Here is an 18,244-nt window from a genome sequence, read left to right as displayed (position 1 = left end):
CAATGCCATTTATTTGTTTTTTGTCTTCTGTGGAACTGTCAACTCCCATGTGTGCATGAACCGTTTGGACAAATGCATTTCAAATTTAACACAAGGCACAGTGAAAATAACCAGACTATATCAGGTGAGTGAGGTGCCAGGCACAGTTAAACTAGCAATCAGCTTTGTAGCTTAGCCAAATAGTCTATTTCTCTGGGTTTCAGTCATCTCACTTTTCATAAAAATTAGGTTTGGATTATATGACTTCTAAACAGTATTATCCTGCTACATTGTATGCATTGCTAAGCATGAGTCCCTCTTATTTAGATTATCCAAATATTACTAAAATCAGTCATCACAACAGTGATACAAGTGATTAAAGAAAGAATAAGAAAGGAAGGAGGGAGGATTGGGAGGGAAGATAGTGTGGGAAGCATTATTAAGCTCTTAAATCTATGTATATGAAACACATGACATTTGTTCACCTTATATAAATAATTTTTTTAGAAACTATCCATATTAAAAATAAAAGCTGCCCTGTGTGAGCACACTGATTTGCTCTGACTTACCCCAGAATTCAGATATTGGATCTTTGACATAAAAAATACAGAATTTTATACAGCTCTGGCCTAAGAATTCTCTGGCAATCAGAGTTGCCCTAAATCCAGAAGAGATTATCCCATGAGGCAGGATTCCAGGCCAGAGCTTAGAATGTTTTCTAGTTGTACTCCAGGGAAATTCTAGCAATGCATGGAAACCTTTGTAATCTCTAAAGTTCATTTCAACTTGAGGTATTTCTGATTCCATTGCTTCAAATTTACTTGTAATATAAAGGAAAATATAAAGTGCTGGCCAAGCAACCAGAGCTTTATGCTTTGTCATCCCTTACTGATAACTTGTATTATCTCTACACTAGATTTTACCAAACTAGAAATCCAAATCTGATTAAGCCATCAAAACTGTCTCACTCAACTGCTGCATAAGGGAATGACATAGAGGAAGAAAGGTACTTCAGCTAATTGCCTTAAAGGGCAGGAGGACAGCTTCTGAGAAGGAGTTATAAAAAAGCAGTTACAATTCAGCACAAAGTGACATTTCAATTTAGACATTTCCTCACACTGATTAGACTCTGTTCTTGTTAGATATATTCAAGGAGGTGACACTTTGATTGGAAGAGTATCCTATATGAATCTAAGATTTCCCAAGAAGATTAACAACAAAAATTCGCAACTCTTCTACCTGACACTTTATCAGTATTATTATTAGTTTGGTGTTCAAATATGAGGTATTAAATCTGACTTTCTTGGGATGGGTATATTGCCTAGCAGTAAGAAGCCCACGACCGGGGCTGGCACTGTGGTGCAGTAGGCTAAGCCTCTGCCTGCAGGTCTGGCATCCCATATAGGTGATGATTTGTGTCCTGGCTGCTCCTCTTCTGATCCAGTTCTCTGCTATGGCTTGGGAGAACAGTAGAAGATGGCCTAAGTGCTTGGGCCCCTGCACCCACATAGGAGACATGACCCCTGGCTCTGGATTGGCCCAGCTGCAGGCATTGCAGCCATTTGGAGAGTGAACCAGTGGATGAAAGACCTTTCTCTCTGTTGCTCCTTCTCTCTATCTGTAGCTCTACCTCTCAAATAAATCTTGAAAAAAAAAAAAAAAAAAAAAGCCCATGGCTTGTTTCAGAGTGCCAGTATTCAATTCCTGACCTCAGCACCTGATTCCAATTTTGTGGTAACGCAGAGGATGGTGATAACTCAAGTAACTGGTCCCTACCAATCAAACGAAAGAGACATATTTTTAGTTTCTGGCTCCTGGCCTCAGGCTGGCCAGTTCTGACCATTGCTGGCATTTGAGAGCAAACCAGTGGCTGGCAGCTTTGTCTCTCTCTGTCTCTCTGCCTCTTGAATTAAAACACAATCTTACTTTTTTAACTGTAGAAAATATTACTTCAGCTTTAATGTTTGAAAAACATAATTATTTGCGAAAAACAGGGATCTTAATGAAATTGAGAACTCATGACTTTTCTTTTTTTTTTTTTTTTTTTTTCAAATTTGAGCTGTAGATTAAGACCATTTGACATCAATGCTCACTGGGTACCGGATTGGGATCCTTTATGTCAAAGTACCAGATTGGAGAATCATTTCCTCCAACTCTAGACACCACACATCTGTTACTTTGATAGCTTTTGAGTCCTATTTGTTATGAGCCAGTTATTGAAATGCCAACTTTCAGCTACTCTGGCAACATTCATCAAAGATTTTAAGAAATCAAGCCTTTAGAAAACTAGAGGGTGCTATTAACTAACCAAAAAAGACATCCAAATAATAAACTATCCATGGTAACTAAAAAGTCTGACTAGAACAAAGCTTGAGAGAGCTTCTGTCACAAAAAATGTTTGTCCTGTTCCCACAATGGGAACATTTCAAAATTGTTCAGTGCTGTTTATAAACAGATGACATGATTTCTCAGAGCTGTTGTGGAGGCCTGATTACAAGCATTGATGTCAAGACTGTGGGGAACAAAGAAGGAAAGATCATAGAGCAAATGAGTCAGAGAACTTCCGTTTGAAAACATTTGTAGATGCCTGAACTTTTTACTCCCTTTTCCCTACAGAGAACTTCCGTTTAAAAACATTTGTAGATGCCTCAACATTTTACTATCTTTTCCATACCTTTCCCACGAGAGTTTTTCTCAGGACTACCCCCAAGTGCTGAAGCTGGCTGTGGTGAGAAGGAGATGGAGTTGGCAGTTCTCAGATGCTACATTTAACAGTCTCAGTCCCATGGAAGAAATATCTAACTCCACACACAGAGCCCTCCTCTTGCCTATCCGTAATGTCTTTTGTTGTATAAACAGTAAACAGCAACCCCAATAAAGAGCGAGTCACCGCTTCATGTATGGCAACATTGTAGGGCTTGTGATTTAAGCCCCAAAGCTGGGAAGAGATCTGACCTTGAAACTGCCTTTTTAGAACACAGAGTTCCACATAGTAGCACCAAATTGACGAAGAGAGAATACAAAGAACTCTCTGCTGCAGTTTTGATTTGTTATGTTTTTTTCCAACAATAGAATAAATAATATACTGTCCAAAATCTTGCTTCTTTAAAACAAAACCTCAATATTTTAAGTTATTTTACTCAGCAGAGGCTTAACATTATGCTGGATCCCTCAGTTATGGGGCAGTTCCTATGCACTCACTATTATACTTTTTTTTTTTTTTTTTAAGACAGGTAGAGTGGAGAGTGAGAGAGAGAGAGACAGAGAGAAAGGTCTTCCTTCGCTGCTGGTTCACCCTCCAATGGCCGCCGTGGCCGGTGCGCTGCGGCCAGCGCACCGCGCTGATCCGATGGCAGGAGCCAGGTGCTTCTCCTGGTCTCCCATGGGGTGCAGGGCCCAAGCACTTGGGCCATCCTCCACTGCACTCCCTGGCCATAGCAGGGGCAACCAGGACAGAATCCGGAGCCCCGACCGGGACTAGAACCTGGTGTGCCGGCGCCGCAAGGCGGAGGATTAGCCTGTTGAGCCACGGCGCCGGCCTCACTATTATACTTAAACTCACACAATGAAGACAAAGGTCCTAACCACTTTCAGGAGAGTTTACAGAATATTACAGCCAACTTTCCTCCTAAGGATTACTAAGAAACATGAGGACCACGTCCCTTACCAGCTACCTACTCCTACACACTTACTGACCATACAGAGAGAACACTGAGAAGACAGACGAAAGAGTCAAGAAGTTAGGACAGCGCAGTTTCTGTGCCAACAGGTGAATATTACAAGGACAGATGTCTGTGATTATTCAGCAACATTCCCAATTCTCTAAGTAAAGTGACGGAGGCTCCAAGAAAATCCCACATCATGTCTGGGTATTTCCATACTTCCTGTTTACTAACAATTAGATATTTAATTGGGCAACTGTCTTGCTCCTCTCTCCCTGAATCTAGTTTCTCAGGGAAAATAAACAGTGGTGCTTGGCATGGGAAGCCACTGGCAGCTTGAATCCTAACCATTAGGTGGGGGAAAGTCCCATGAGACTCTTATGGACAGAGTATAGATTACAGGAAAATGCTGGGTGTGAGCCATCTTGCTGGTACTCAAGCAGGACACTTGTTAGGGCTATAGGATCCTGACAGGGACTAACTGCTGGTTTCAGGAGTTAAGAGACACCAAGGTGTCAGCAGAGCAGACTCTTATTTGGGGAACCATGCACTGTGCAAACACAACAGAGTCCTGTAAAGGACAATCACATGCCTTTGGGAGAGTCAGCATGTCAATGCCCGACATGTAAGCTGCTCAGGAACAGGCAGAGGTGAGGGACAATCAGTCAAGAGAGAGCTGGGACCCAGACACCAAGGGAGTAATGAAGATGTCTTAACTTCTATGAACTCTCTTCCTTATAGCAAGAGGAAGGGGGACCTTAGAGTCTGTGCCCTTCTTCTATTCCAGTGCAGGAGTGGAAAAATGAGGTAAAGATGGACATTCCCCAGGTCTTTCAAGCCAAAGTCAGGCCTTTATTGAGAAACAAAGATCTTTACCCTGATTAGAAGATTAGAGTTTTAAACTGAACCGGATTTACTTTTTAGTAACTAAAAGTTTCAGTCATTGATGGTACCTATTATTAATACCATTAAGGGACAAGGAAAGAAAAACTGATGCAAGGTGGAGGATTTCAGTAATGGGAGGAAGCAAAACGATTTCATGCTTACATTGTAATGAGCTGAAACTCTTTAGTAAAACCACTATATTAACATGAAATTTGAAGAAATTTGACTTCCAGAATTATTTCTCAATCTAAAATGTTTAAATACATCTAGAATTTCTGAAATAGCCAACCAAGATGATAATTTAAAAAATTGGGATTTTTTTCCATAACCATCCACAGTGATTATAATTTTAGCCAGCAGATCATATTTCAAGAAGTACTGACTTAGGGGTCAGTCATCTTCATTTGGAGGCATCTAAAATTCCCTAATTAGTATAGTTTGACAGCATTATTTTAGCATCTAGAGAGAAAAAAAAAAGAATATACGGTTAAGATAGTGCATATCTTCAATGTTGACCCAGGAAGAATTTCATGTTAAGGGTAAGATTGAAATGTAGAACTTTAGAATTCTAGATCATCTGAAATTATGACATAATTATAGTTACTTAAAAATCAAGGGAGTTTCTATTAATGTGGTAGCAATCATTCTATATGATTTCAGTATAGTTAGATAATTTCCATGAAAACTGATTCATAAAACGTCTAGATGGGAAAACAAAGGATAACTGTTTCCTCAACTCCTTGCTAAAGTCACCTTTCCAATGAGTAACAATACATGCTCAATACACATTTTTTAATGATAGCGAATATTTCATTATGAAAATCACTACTTTCCACTTAGTATAAAATTTTTAATGTTTTAAAAACAACTATGTACAAAAGAAATATATATAATTCTGTGTGTGTGTATATATATTTTTACATCTTCTGAATACCTCCCTATACACACATACATGCTGATAAAAGATTTTACAATTAATTGTGTACTTGGAATCAAGGAATTAGCTAGGTTTCAGCAGCTAATACATGGAAACCAGAACTAAAGCATCTCAAGGTCACACCAAAGGTTTTTAATCTTTTACTCTTGAAATTGATTTTTTTAATTAGTAGAAGCACATTTTTTGGTGTTTAAGATTGAAGACAAGATAGTAGTGATGATAGAAGTAGTGTTGTGAGAGAGGTGGTAATAATAAGCTTGGCATGTTGACAGACATGATATTCAATTTAAAGAATCACAGAAAAATTGTGCACCCTAAACAGCATTACATTGTCAATGAATGATACTTACCTTCTACACAGTGCATGTGCTTGTCAGGGGGTAAGCCAAAGCAGACAGGTCTAAGTATGGAGACACAGATTCCAGGGCAGTTTTTGTCTCTCTTTTTCTACCATTCACACATCTGGGGCTGTGTCTCACAGAGGATAAAGTACTAGCTGTAGGGTTATACTGAGTGAAGTCAGAATCCAGTGTCTGCCACTCGTTTGCTCCCTAATCCTGAACAAGGGATCAAACTTTTTAAGCCTGACTCCACTCTGTGAAATGACATGAGTGAAATATTTTGTGGCTAAGTGAAGTAGAGCTTCTGTGAAGTTCTCATGAGAATGTGCATTTAAATCACTCAGCACGGTGCTTACTTTTTGTAGATTTTAACCATTATCACTAGTATCATTATTCTGAATGAATGAAAACTAATTCAAGCATCCTTTTGGTCTTTTATCCTGCTCCTTCATTTTTTTGATACCTAGTTCTTTTCCTACTCTTCCCTTGAATCATCTGAACCATGTTTCAAAACATATCTGAAGGCCTGTGGGATTCATTCTTGGTATGTATTACATTATCATGATCTGAAAGAGCTCACTTTCTCTGTAATAAAAAGTCATCTACTGTCATTCATTAGTAGATAGAGTCACAAAAATTTGAATTTTCATATCTGTTTTATTGTTGCAGGTTATACTGTATTAGTTTTTGCAACTCCATAAAGGTGACTTTAAAATATTTCCCTTGCGGCCGGCATTGTGGTGCAGCGGTTAAAGCCACTGCCTGCAGTGCCGGCATCCCTTATGGGTGGCTGGTTCGAGTACAGATGCCCACTTCTGATCCAACTCTCTGCTATGGCCTGGGAAGGCAGTAGAAGATGGCCCAAGTCCTTGGGCCCCTGTACCCATGTGGGAGAACTGGAGGAAGCTCCTGGCTCCTGGCTTCAGATCAGCTCATTTGGGGAGTGAACCAGTGGATGAACCTCTTTCTTGGGCTCTTTCTGTAAATCTGTTTTTCAAATAAATAAAATGAATCTTAAAAAAAAAATACCCTCTGGTAACTGGGAAAATGGGGATCACATATCATGCTACAATGGTTATCTGGTTTCCTTGAAAATTAAAGTATCTTTTTAAAACTAATTTCTGGATTTGCTTAATCTGAATGTTGATGTGTGTGAAGGTTATATGAGCATCATGCCAATGGAGGGAGAAGGAAAAAGCCCTAGGCTTGTTTCTTAGACTTGCAAGAATATATTCTGGGGTGTTTGAGAGGATAAGCAATTTAGGGCTGAAGCTAAAAATATGAATATCTAAAGCCATATGATCTCAAAGACTATTAGAAATGGTCACAAGAAAGGAAAACTATATATAGGATTGTTTTGTTCTGTGAATAACAACGAGAATGTGATCATCATTTTTCACTTCATATCTTCAATTTGGCATCCCCTTGCCAAAATGTTCAGGCTTGTTAATATCAACCTTTTAAAATATAAAAATATACAATAAATTGTGGAAATGGGAAGCCAATTTTGTCAAAAAATTTCTAAATAAGTATGTGTTAAAGCAACATGGATAATCTAGATATTCTGAGCAATTCTTACTTTATGCCTAGGAATTCAATTGAAGTTATTTTTAACAGAGCTTAGTTAGACCTCTTCCTATGATGCATCCTTTCCCCAGTTCACCTTTCTCATCATCATGCTCAGTACATATTGTTTAATTGTGGCATATTCCTAGGCCTTCACAGAATGTCAAGCCACCGCAGCAGCCATTTTGTTTTTTCTTGGTGAGTCAAGCATTTTCTGTTTTACTGATAGGATAGTCTTCATTAAAGTTCTTTTATAAAAATGTTATCAAACTCATATTTTTACTAAGCTTAATGATTACACAAGCCTACATCTGGAAATTTTTAAACTAGCATAGAGGAATAAACTATAACAAAAATTTGGTTGTTAAAATTTTGTAATAATGGATTTTGAAGGAAAATCCAAACAAGATTTTGGGAAACCCTGAAAACCAGCCTCCAAAGTTGTTTCTTTTTTAAAAAGTATATTTTTTGCTAATATAATGAGGCTAATTCAACACATCTGTGGAGAGCAAAATTAAAAGATAAATTTGTTTGGGTGTAAAGATTTTGAAATTCCTGCATTTTTTTTTATATACTGATATTTCCCACAAATTTCTGAAGATCTCTCATATTTACAGAAATAATCAATTTGAGATAAACTATAACTATAGTTTAGGCAAATTCCTATTACATAAATTATAAATATAATGTAATTTGTTTGCACACAAACTTTGTAAAAACATTCTCCTATGGCCGTTCTATGGATTTTATATCCTTGGTATTATATGTTAAAAGTCAAGCCCTGGATAAGTTAACAGTCTCAAGTCATGGTGCAGAGGAATATAGAAATACCGAAGTCTCTGATCTTTTGGCCCCATCCATGCTGTTTCTAACTCGACCTTCAGTCGTTAGAGTGACAATCTTCTCTTTAACATACAATTCTGTTACCAGACCTAAATGAATGGTTGGCCAAACTATTGTTTTACACTTTAGTTTAGTTTTAAATGAATAGGTTGACAATCTGAGAATTATATTGATATCTGTATTTTTCAAATGAGAGGGCTTACAGATTTATACATGATTAGATTTCTCCATTGGTTAGAAGTATACCTCAAGATTGCTAAGGTCATAAATTTGACCTCTGAAGCTTTTGGATTTCTTTGTTTAGATCTAGGTCTTTAGAATGAATGAGCAGTTGTATCAAGAAACTTGTGGTTACTTAATTTATTAGACAGTAGAACTGAAATACTGAAAATACTGAATATTCATTCATACAGTCATGAAATCATGCTATGGCTTTCTTGTTTCTGTCGCAGTTTTGTCACAATGTGAAAGCATTCCTAATCTGATGTTTTTAGCCCTCCCTCCACTTACCTACCCCCCTAAAAAGACTAATCTTCTCTACACTAATAGTGGTGGCTCAGCAGACAGGATGACAGGGCTCAGAGGGATTTACTAACTCTTTCATTTTACAAATAAAGGCACTGTAAGTGTTCAGAGGTTGTGACCACTCATAATATGACTGTCTGTAAGTGGTAGACCCTGGGAGCATGTATCCACAAATTTCTCTAAGGCAGTCCAATAGCACTTGTAACTCAGTCTTAGGAGGCACTCACAATACCAGATGTGAACAGTGTAATTGTTTTGACAGATATTTTTTGATATACGAATACTCTTTTCCTCATGCCCTGTTATTTAAGCAAGATGTTCATAAACCTGCAATTTTTTTATTCTAAGAAACATCTTCATCCAAAATTCCCAGATACATTAACTCCTAGTAATCAGAATATTTTGAAAATATATTGACCTTAGCTGAAATGTCTCTCTGCAGAAATTATAATTTCATACCTTATTGAACCACATAGCAGTGGCTTATTTGAGGTTTCTTTTAGCCAGCTATCAAGGAATCTTCTGTTATAATTTTCATGCAAAGGAGACAGTCAGTAACTGTTTAATTATATGAGTTATTCAGTTTGGGGCTTGTTTTTCTTCACATTATTTACCAATTTCTGACACATTATATTTCTATTTGTTTACCTATTATCTATTTACTAGGTAAAATTTGAGCTTCATAAGAAGAAAGAGCTTTTCTTGTTTCTGCTGATTTATTTTTTCCTATCATATTATTCTTTCTTTACATAGTGCTTAAGACATTGAAAGTATTTAGCACATTTGCAATTATTGCATAAAGGAATGATATTTTAGCTGTGCTTGTTTATGCTATATTGCATCTATAGTATTTTTTTAAACTAAAATGTTCTGTATTTCATTTGGGAAGCTGGACTTCCTAAATTTTCTGCAGAATTCTTCCAAAAAAAAGGTACACTCCCATGAAAAACATATTTCTAACATGAGATAATTAATTTAAGTGGAGATTGGCAGAGAAATTTTACCTTTAATATTAACTGAATACTATAATTATTTTATACAAAAGGAAACTCATAGATGATCTAAACCCCCCTCTAGTTTAATCATAATCACACTCTTACACTTCATTTTAATTACAACCTATTCTAAAGTTCACTTGAGAAACCTTTTAAAAGTTTTTAGCAGCATACATAAAATTCACCAAATCTTGTCCCTGTGAAGTTCTCTTATTTCTATTACTTAGAGTATTTGCAATCATTAAAAGTGAAAAGTTTTTTTTTTTTTTCCAGATAGGGACAGGCTGTCATTTTCTGACTTCCTCATTTTACAATCTTTGCAACAGTTCTGAAGTTAATCTAAACTGATCATCTGAGATTGTGAAGTACAGATTTTGTATTTCTTATGATGTGATAGATATTGTACCAGCCGTTTAAAATGATGAGTTAGTTTGAAAGAAAATGAATTTTCAATAGACCACATTAGGACAGAAGAAAGCATAATTAAAATGTAAACTTAACTTTGGCCACAAGAACAAAAATATAAAAAATAAACAAGGTTTACACTAAATATTTTAGTTTTCTGACTAACAATGATCAAATTCAAAGCAATTCTCTCAGTTATAAGAACAGAGAGAGATGGATGATGCCCTCTAGTTTAATTTGCCATTATTCTGAGTTACTATAGGATTTGAAAAATAAATTTAAATGGTTTGATTTTTACAATGGCTATGGTTATTTTATGAATTGAATCACTAATTCTTCAGAGTAAATTGTACTTGTCTTTAAGAAAGTATATATTTTAAGACAATGAGAGTGATTATATAGAGCCAATGAGACAAGTGGAAACACTTTAAAAGACAAACACAAATCCAGAGAATAAATCATGGACATGAAGTCACTAAAACTAGATTTCTACAACTTAAGGCTACATTTCTCAGGCTGTATTTGGGAGCAGGTCCAATACAGCTTGTAAAATATTTATTGAATTTTGGGTGTTAAGTCTTCATGCTACACTGATCACAACCTATGTGAAATATCCCTATGTCCCAAACATTAATGAATACTATTTTCTGAGCAACAACATTCCATGGCAGTGAAAAGTTTTTATATTTTCTATAGTAACACATTTACCCAGGACCCATGGTAATATCATCCATTCGACGATGGTTGGTGGTGGACCTTGCCTGTTCAAGTCTGACCTGTCGATGTGCTGAGAGGCAAGCAGCAGGAGGAACAAAAAAGTCAAATAGGAGGCTGTGTGGCAGATAAACTTGATAAATGGCTTTCTGATGAACAGTCCCAGTGGACTTTTAGGAGCTATCAGGTAGCACACGGAGAAGACAGGGAAAAGCAGTCCTATTATGAAACATGTCACCATCTTCACTGCCCAATGTCTTCTCCTCCAGCCAGGAAATTCATCATACCAGCGAGATGCGAGCAGCTGTTGACAATTGGGCTGGGCAACAAACTAAAAGGAAAAGAAAGGGGAAAGAAACATAAGTTAGTGCTGCATGTAATTGTTTGATTCAGCAATAAGAACACAGATCAATTTTTAAAAATTGAAATTTTTTGCTACAGAAAATCTTGTATTTCAAAAAGTGCTTTAAGTCATTTTATGAATGAACTCAAGTATTGAACATTTATTACAGGGCATAGTGCTCTGTGTTTTGTAAGATGCAATCAAAGTCACAACACTATGGCTGTACTTGAGGAAACAAAGCTAGAACTTGGAAGGAGAACTATATATATAAGATGTTGATTAGTGAACAAAACTCACAGAAATAGACACACGTATATAGATACATACACATATATACATAAATAAGATAACATATACAGCAAAGTTAAAAGTTTAATGTGACTATATCTTGATTTTGGGTTATTTTTTAGTTATGGAATTATCCTCAACTTTACTCTTTCTAAAATGAGCATTTACTACTTTTGCCACTTTCATTTGTGTTGAATTGTGTTCAATTGTATTGAATCAATATGAAAAATATGAATAAAAATATTATGAACACTAGAATGTTAATCATAACTGAATACAGTAGGAACAATGCCTAAAGATAATCAATTACCACAAAGCATTTCAGAAGCGTGACATTGTACAGCCTTGGCAGCATATCTGAGATGTAATATAGACATTACTCTATTTTAAGGATGAAGACAGAAAAGGTTTATTAGAAGTCCCTAAATTTATCCAAGGCTAAATATCTAGTGAGTGAAGAGATGCTTGAATATCTTGCAACAGAACATTATTGTCCATACAATACCTTTCTCATTGAGACTGAAAGCTAAGCATTCTTGGATGGGTGCAATACAACCGCACGTTAAGCTGCTGCTTGGGAAGCCCACATCTTATATACTATTTCCTGGGATTGAGACCCATCTTTGCTTCCTAGTCATCCTCCTGTTAATAAGCCTGGAGGCAGCAGATGATAATTCAAGTACTTGGGTTCCTGTCACTGATGTGGGAGATCCAGGTGGAATTCCTGCCTCCTGGGGGCATTTGAGGAGTGAATCAGTAGATGGGAGATTTTTCCCTCTCTCCCTCTCTCTCTCTCTCTCTCCCCCTCTCCACCAGCCTTTCACATCAACCGAAAAAACCAATCAATCTTGTTAAAAAAAGGAAAATTTCTCTTCCAGAAGGAATATTCTCTGTGGACATATTTGTATACAAAGAGAGACAGCTGTACAAGAGAAACTATGGTGGGAAAGTAATAGCATATACTAGGGAGAAAGTGTATGGATTTAAGGAAAGCATTATGGACAGTTTTGATTGAAGTAGAAATTTAAATACCTTGTAAGGCATGTGAGAAAGTTCTTTTTGGCATCCTAAAATAGACTTCATTTAAAAAACTTTGGAGCTGGCATTGTGGTGCAACAGTTTAGGTTGCTGCCTGTGACATCAGCATTCTATATTAGCCCCAGTTTGAGTTCTGGGTGCTTTGTTTTGGATGCAACTCCCTGGTAATGAGCCTGAGAAAGCAGTGGAAGATGGTCCCCTGATACCAACATGCGAGACCCAGATAGAGTTCCAGGCTCCTGGCTTTTCCCTGGTCCAGCCCTGGGTCTTGGAGACATTTGGGGATTGAACCAGCCAATGGAAGATCTTTCTCTATGTCTCTCCCTCTCTCTGTAAATCTGCCATTCAAATAAATAAGTGCATTTTTAAGAAAAAAGATGTATTTGTTTTATTTATCGAATAAATATTTATTTATTTATTGAAAATACAGAGTGACAGAGAGTGAAAGAGAGTTGAAAGCAGGGAGAGAAACAGAGCGTCCATTCACTTGTTCACAGATATGAGCCTGGCTAAAGCCAGGAGCAAGGAACTACATCTTTGTCACCCACTTAGGCAGCAGGGGCCCAAATACTTGGGCCACCTTCTGCTGCTTTCTAAAGTACATTAACAGGAAAGCTGATCAGAACTAGAGCAGCTGGGACTTGATCCACCAATCTAATAGGAATTGTGGAGTCTCAAGCTGTGGCTTAACCAGCTGCACCACAACATTGGCCCTAAGATGGACTTACCCATTAAATACACTGAATATTTGATCCTTTCATAGGATCTAACTCCCTAGTCCAAATTTGTATGACTCTTTAGAATCTGTCCTTTTCCTTCTGAGATACTACATAAGCAAGCAGTTCCCAGATGATCAAAGGGAAATGCTGTGTTTGAGGATGAAAGAAGAGGTGGGATCATTGACTAAGTAACAACTCGGTAGTTGGAAGTTCAAGCATATTGCTTGAATGCATAGCAATTCCTTATGCAACTACTTTTTTTCAACTTGTCTTGTATCCTTACTCTTTAAAGTATGTAGTGGATGAAGAAATTTATAATACTGCCAAGTAGGTTTTTAATAATGAGTTAAGTTCTTTGCCCATTTCTAACCTGGATTTTTTTTAAATTTTGTTTTGTTTTACAATTAAGGTAAGAAATGGGCAAAGGACTTGAACAGGCATTTTTCAAAAGAGGAAATTCAAATGGCCAGCAGACACATGAAAAAATGCTCAAGACCAATAGCCATCAAGTAAATGCAAATAAAAGCCACAATGAGTTTTCACCTCTCCCCAGCTGGGATGGCTCCCATACAGAAATCAACAAAACATGAATACTAATGAGGTTGTGGGTAAAAAGGGACCCTAACCCACTGTTGGTGAGCATGTAAACTAGTACAGCCATTGTGTCAGATAGCATGGAGATACTTCAGAAAGTTGGAAATAGATCTGCCATGTGACCCAGCAATCCCACTCCTGGGAATTTACTCAGGGGAAATGAAACCAGTATGTGAAAGTATTATCTGTATCCCTATGTTTACTGTAGCTTAATTAACAAAAGCCATGATAGAGAATAAACCCAGATGTCCATCAACTGATGACTGGATAAATAATTATGGCATATATACACTAAGGAATACTACTCGGCCATAAAAATGAAATGCTGTCTTTCGCAAAAAAGTGGATGCAACTGGAAACCTTCATACTTAGTGAAATAAGCCAGTCCCCAAAAAACAAGTACCACAAGTTTTCCTTGATCTGTGGTAACTAACAGTGTACAAAAAAGTAATGTACATGGGTGAAATGGAGATTTTGAGATTTGATGGTTGTTTACAGTTCTTGTCTTGACTGTTGAGGAACAGTGTTTTTTTCCTCATAGTATTTGTTGTACTCTTTATTTAGTCCAGGATCAATCTTATGAGTATAAAGTAAACTGAAAATAGATCATTGTAAAAATTGAGAGGAGCAATAGCAGAGGAAGGAGGAAGAAGGGTGGGAGTGTGGGCAGGGAGAGTGGGACAGTAGGATGGGAAGCATCACAATGTTCCTAAATTTGTTTGAGATTTGTATTCCTTAAGTAAAAGAAAAAAGAATAAAATAAAAAACAAACAAACAATCAAAAATAATGAGCTAAGAAACCACAGATAAAACAGAATGAAAGAGCACTTGATAAAGCTGAATGGGAAAAAATATTTGCAAACTATGCTACAGATAAAGGGTTGATAACCAGAATCTACAGAGAAATCAAGAAACTCCACAACATCAAAAAAAAAAAAAAAACAACCCACTTAAGAGATGGGCCAAGGACCTCAATAGACATTTTTCAAAAGAGGAAATCCAATGGCCAACAGACACATGAAAAAATGTTCAAGATCACTAGCAACCTGGGAAATGCAAATCAAAACCACAATGAGGTTTCACCTCACCCCAGTTAGAATGGCTCACATTCAGAAATCTACCAACAATAAATGCTGGAGAGGATGTGAGGAAAAAGGGACACTAACCCACTGTTGGTGGGAATGCAAATTGGTTAAGCCACTATGGAAGTCAGTCTGGAGATTCCTCAGAAACCTGAATATAACCCTACCATACAACCCAGCCATCCCACTCCTTGGAATTTACCCAAAGGAAATTAAATTGGCAAACAATTTTTCGCTGTCTTTTGCTGTCTGCACCTTAATGTTTATTGCAGCTCAATTCACAATAGCTAAGACCTGGAACCAACCCAAATGCCCATCAACAGTAGACTGGATAAAGAAATTATGGGACATGTACTCTATAGAATACTATACAGCAGTCAAAAACAATGAAACCCGGTCCTTTGCAACAAGATGGAGGAATCTGGAAAATATTATACTGAGTGAATTAAGCCAGTCCCAAAGGGACAAATATCATATGTTTTTCCTGATTGGCGACAACTAACTGAGCACCAAAGGGGAAACCTGTGGAAGTGAATTGGACACTATAAGAAACAATGAACTGATCAGCTCTTGTCCTGACTCTAGATGTACAATGTAATACTTTATCTATTTTAGTATTTTTTTGTTCTAGTACTATTGGTTGAACTCTGTAATTAACACACAATTCTTCTTAGGTGTTTGAATTTTAGCTGAAGAGAGATCCCAGTTAAATATAAGAGTGGGAATAAGAGAGGGAGGAGATGTACAATTTGGGACATGCTCAATCGGACTTGCCCCAAATGGTGAAGTTAGAAATGTGCCAGGGGATTCCAATACAATCCCATCAAGGTGGCATGTACCAATGCCATCTCACTAGTCCAAGTGATCAATTTCAGTTCACAATTGATCACACTGATAGATCTAAGAGTCAAAGGGATCACACAAACAAGACTAGTGTCTGCTAATATTAACTGATAGAATCAAAAAGGGAGAGAATGATCCACCATGGGAAGCAGGATACACAGCAGACTCATAGAATGGAGGATGTCTAAACAGCACTCTGGCCTCAGAATCAGCCTTTAAGGCATTCAGATCTGGCTCAAGAGCCCATGAGAGTATTTTAGGCATGGAAAGCCAAGACACTCTGGGGAAAAAAAAAAAGAAGACCTAAATGAAAGATCTCTGAGAGTGAAATCCCAGTGGAAATAATGGGGCCATCAAGGAAGGAGGTACCTTTCTCTGAAGGGTGGAGAGAACTTCCACTTTGACTATGACCCTGTCGGAATAAGATCGAAGTCGGTGAACTCAAAAGGCTTCCATAGCCTTGGCAACTTATGACAAGAGCCTAGGGTGATTACTGATGCCATAAACAAGAGTGTCAATTTGTTAAGTCAAAAACAGGTGTCACTGTGCACTTACTCCCCATGTATGATCTCTGTCCTTAATGTGTTGTTCAATGTAAATTAATGTTATAACTAGCACTCAAACAGTATTTCACACTCTGTGTTTCTGTGTGGGTGCAAGCTGATGAAATCTTTACTTAATATATACTAAATCGATCTTCTGTATATAAAGATAATTGAAAATGAATCTTGATGTGAATGGAATGGGAGAAGGAGTGGGAGATGGGAGGGGTGCAAGTGGGAGGGAAGTTATGGGGGAGGGAAGCCATTGTAATCCATAAACTGTACTTTGGAAATTTATATTTACTAAATAAAAGTTAAAAAAAAGATACTGTCTTAATTAAGATATTGGATGTTGACAAACTGAGTTTAAATACTTCAAAAATTATTGTAGGCATAACAATTAAAATTAGTATATATCAGATTTCTTTGGTTCTTCCTTAAACTTTTTAGTTTTTCAAAAGACTTGTATAGTTTTCTGGCTTAAAAACTGTGTATCCAAATTCAGATTGTGGCCGTATTCTCTGAGAGAGGAAAATCTGGGAATAGCCATTCTGGTACTTCGTCCATGTGCACTCAGTTAGACATAGTAGTTTCAATTAGCTGCAGGCTGATAATAGACTTGAACATTTTGGATAGATTGTATTACAGTGATTTACATAAGGACAATATGATTCTATTGCTCTACAAGGACCATGTAAAGACATGACAGTTTCACCTGTGTTTTGTAGCTTATTCCATGAATACTCTAAAAAAAAATCTATATGACTTGGATTTTCATTGTCTCAGCCAAGTAATGTTTTCTAACAACTCATTTTTCAATGCTGATAGCAAACTTTAAGGATAATTTATATGCAGAAGATCTTCCTGGAATTATTTTGACTACAGCTAAACAAACCTTTCTTATATTTCAGCCCCTAAATATCTTCATAGCTGTCGATGTCTGGATTTCTCCCTGCTTCTTCAAGATAGTGCTGGTTGTGTTCATAGTTAAAATAATTATTCTGGGCTCCCTGAGCACAGTTATTACTACGTGAGTAATCAGAACTTCCTACTTCATGAATCAAAGCATCTATTTTCACTCGGTCCTTCCTAATTTAATTAAGCCAACAATCTTCAATATTGTTTATGAGCAAGACATTGGCTAGATAAATGGTGGGCGATCCCATTTATGTAAGCTCTAAGAACCTGACAATCTTTCTTTGGGGAACTTGAAATACATTGGGACTGTCAATGTAGCCAGATGACTAATACAGGCAATTATATGACTTATTTAAAAAGAGACATAGGATATAGAATGGATTATTCCAAACATGGATTGGTCTTGGAAATACAAGAAATGGAGTGGAATTTGTAGTTAAACCTAAAATAACAGGTAAGGTTTGGATAGACATAGATGGGTTAATGAATGAATTTTGGTTTAGATTTAGAAAATATCATGTTCAAAACATGAGGCTGGAGTTAAATATTTTCAGATGAGAAGTCCCTTGTGCTAGAACATTGCAATTAATGGTACTAGAAGTGGAGTTCAAAATGAAGCAGTAGCCACATTTTGAAGTATATAAGAAAATGTTCATTATTGAGGCAATGTTCAAGACTGTCTTTAGTCTTCAAAGTATGTGCTGAAGCCAGCAACATTGGCATCAAAATGAAACTTGTTAGGGAGATAGAATATCAGACCCAACTTTAAACCTGCTGAATAAGAATATGCTCAGTATTATTCCTATGGATATTAAAGTTTGATGATCACTGGTTTAAAGGACATGATGCCTAATGAAATTATATTTCCGTTGAATCTGATGAATATTTTAAAGGTAGGTTTAATCCAATGCAAATACACATCCTAATGTTAAAACCAAGTAGGAAACTGTTCAGCATAAAACTGTGGGAGTGAGTGAGTATGTGTATATTTGAGTCTGCAGGTATCCAGGAGTTTATTTTAAGCT

At 36.9% G+C, this 18,244-nt stretch overlaps 1 protein-coding gene across 6 annotated transcripts in view; it reads right to left on the bottom strand.

The window, feature by feature from the left end:
• TRPC4 (transient receptor potential cation channel subfamily C member 4) overlaps positions 1-18,244 on the bottom strand; it is a 160,320-nt gene that overhangs the window by 44,348 nt on the left and 97,728 nt on the right. For all 6 annotated transcript variants that reach the window (XM_062195360.1, XM_062195361.1, XM_062195362.1 and 3 more), the window contains one exon: positions 10,847-11,183. In XM_062195360.1, the coding sequence (XP_062051344.1) occupies positions 10,847-11,183 (337 nt within the window). The remainder of the gene's footprint in view (positions 1-10,846; positions 11,184-18,244) is intronic.

The sequence above is a fragment of the Lepus europaeus genome, chromosome 6, assembly GCF_033115175.1.
Source record: "Lepus europaeus isolate LE1 chromosome 6, mLepTim1.pri, whole genome shotgun sequence".
Lineage (NCBI taxonomy): Eukaryota > Metazoa > Chordata > Mammalia > Lagomorpha > Leporidae > Lepus > Lepus europaeus.
This window is presented reverse-complemented; position numbering and strand designations above follow the sequence as displayed.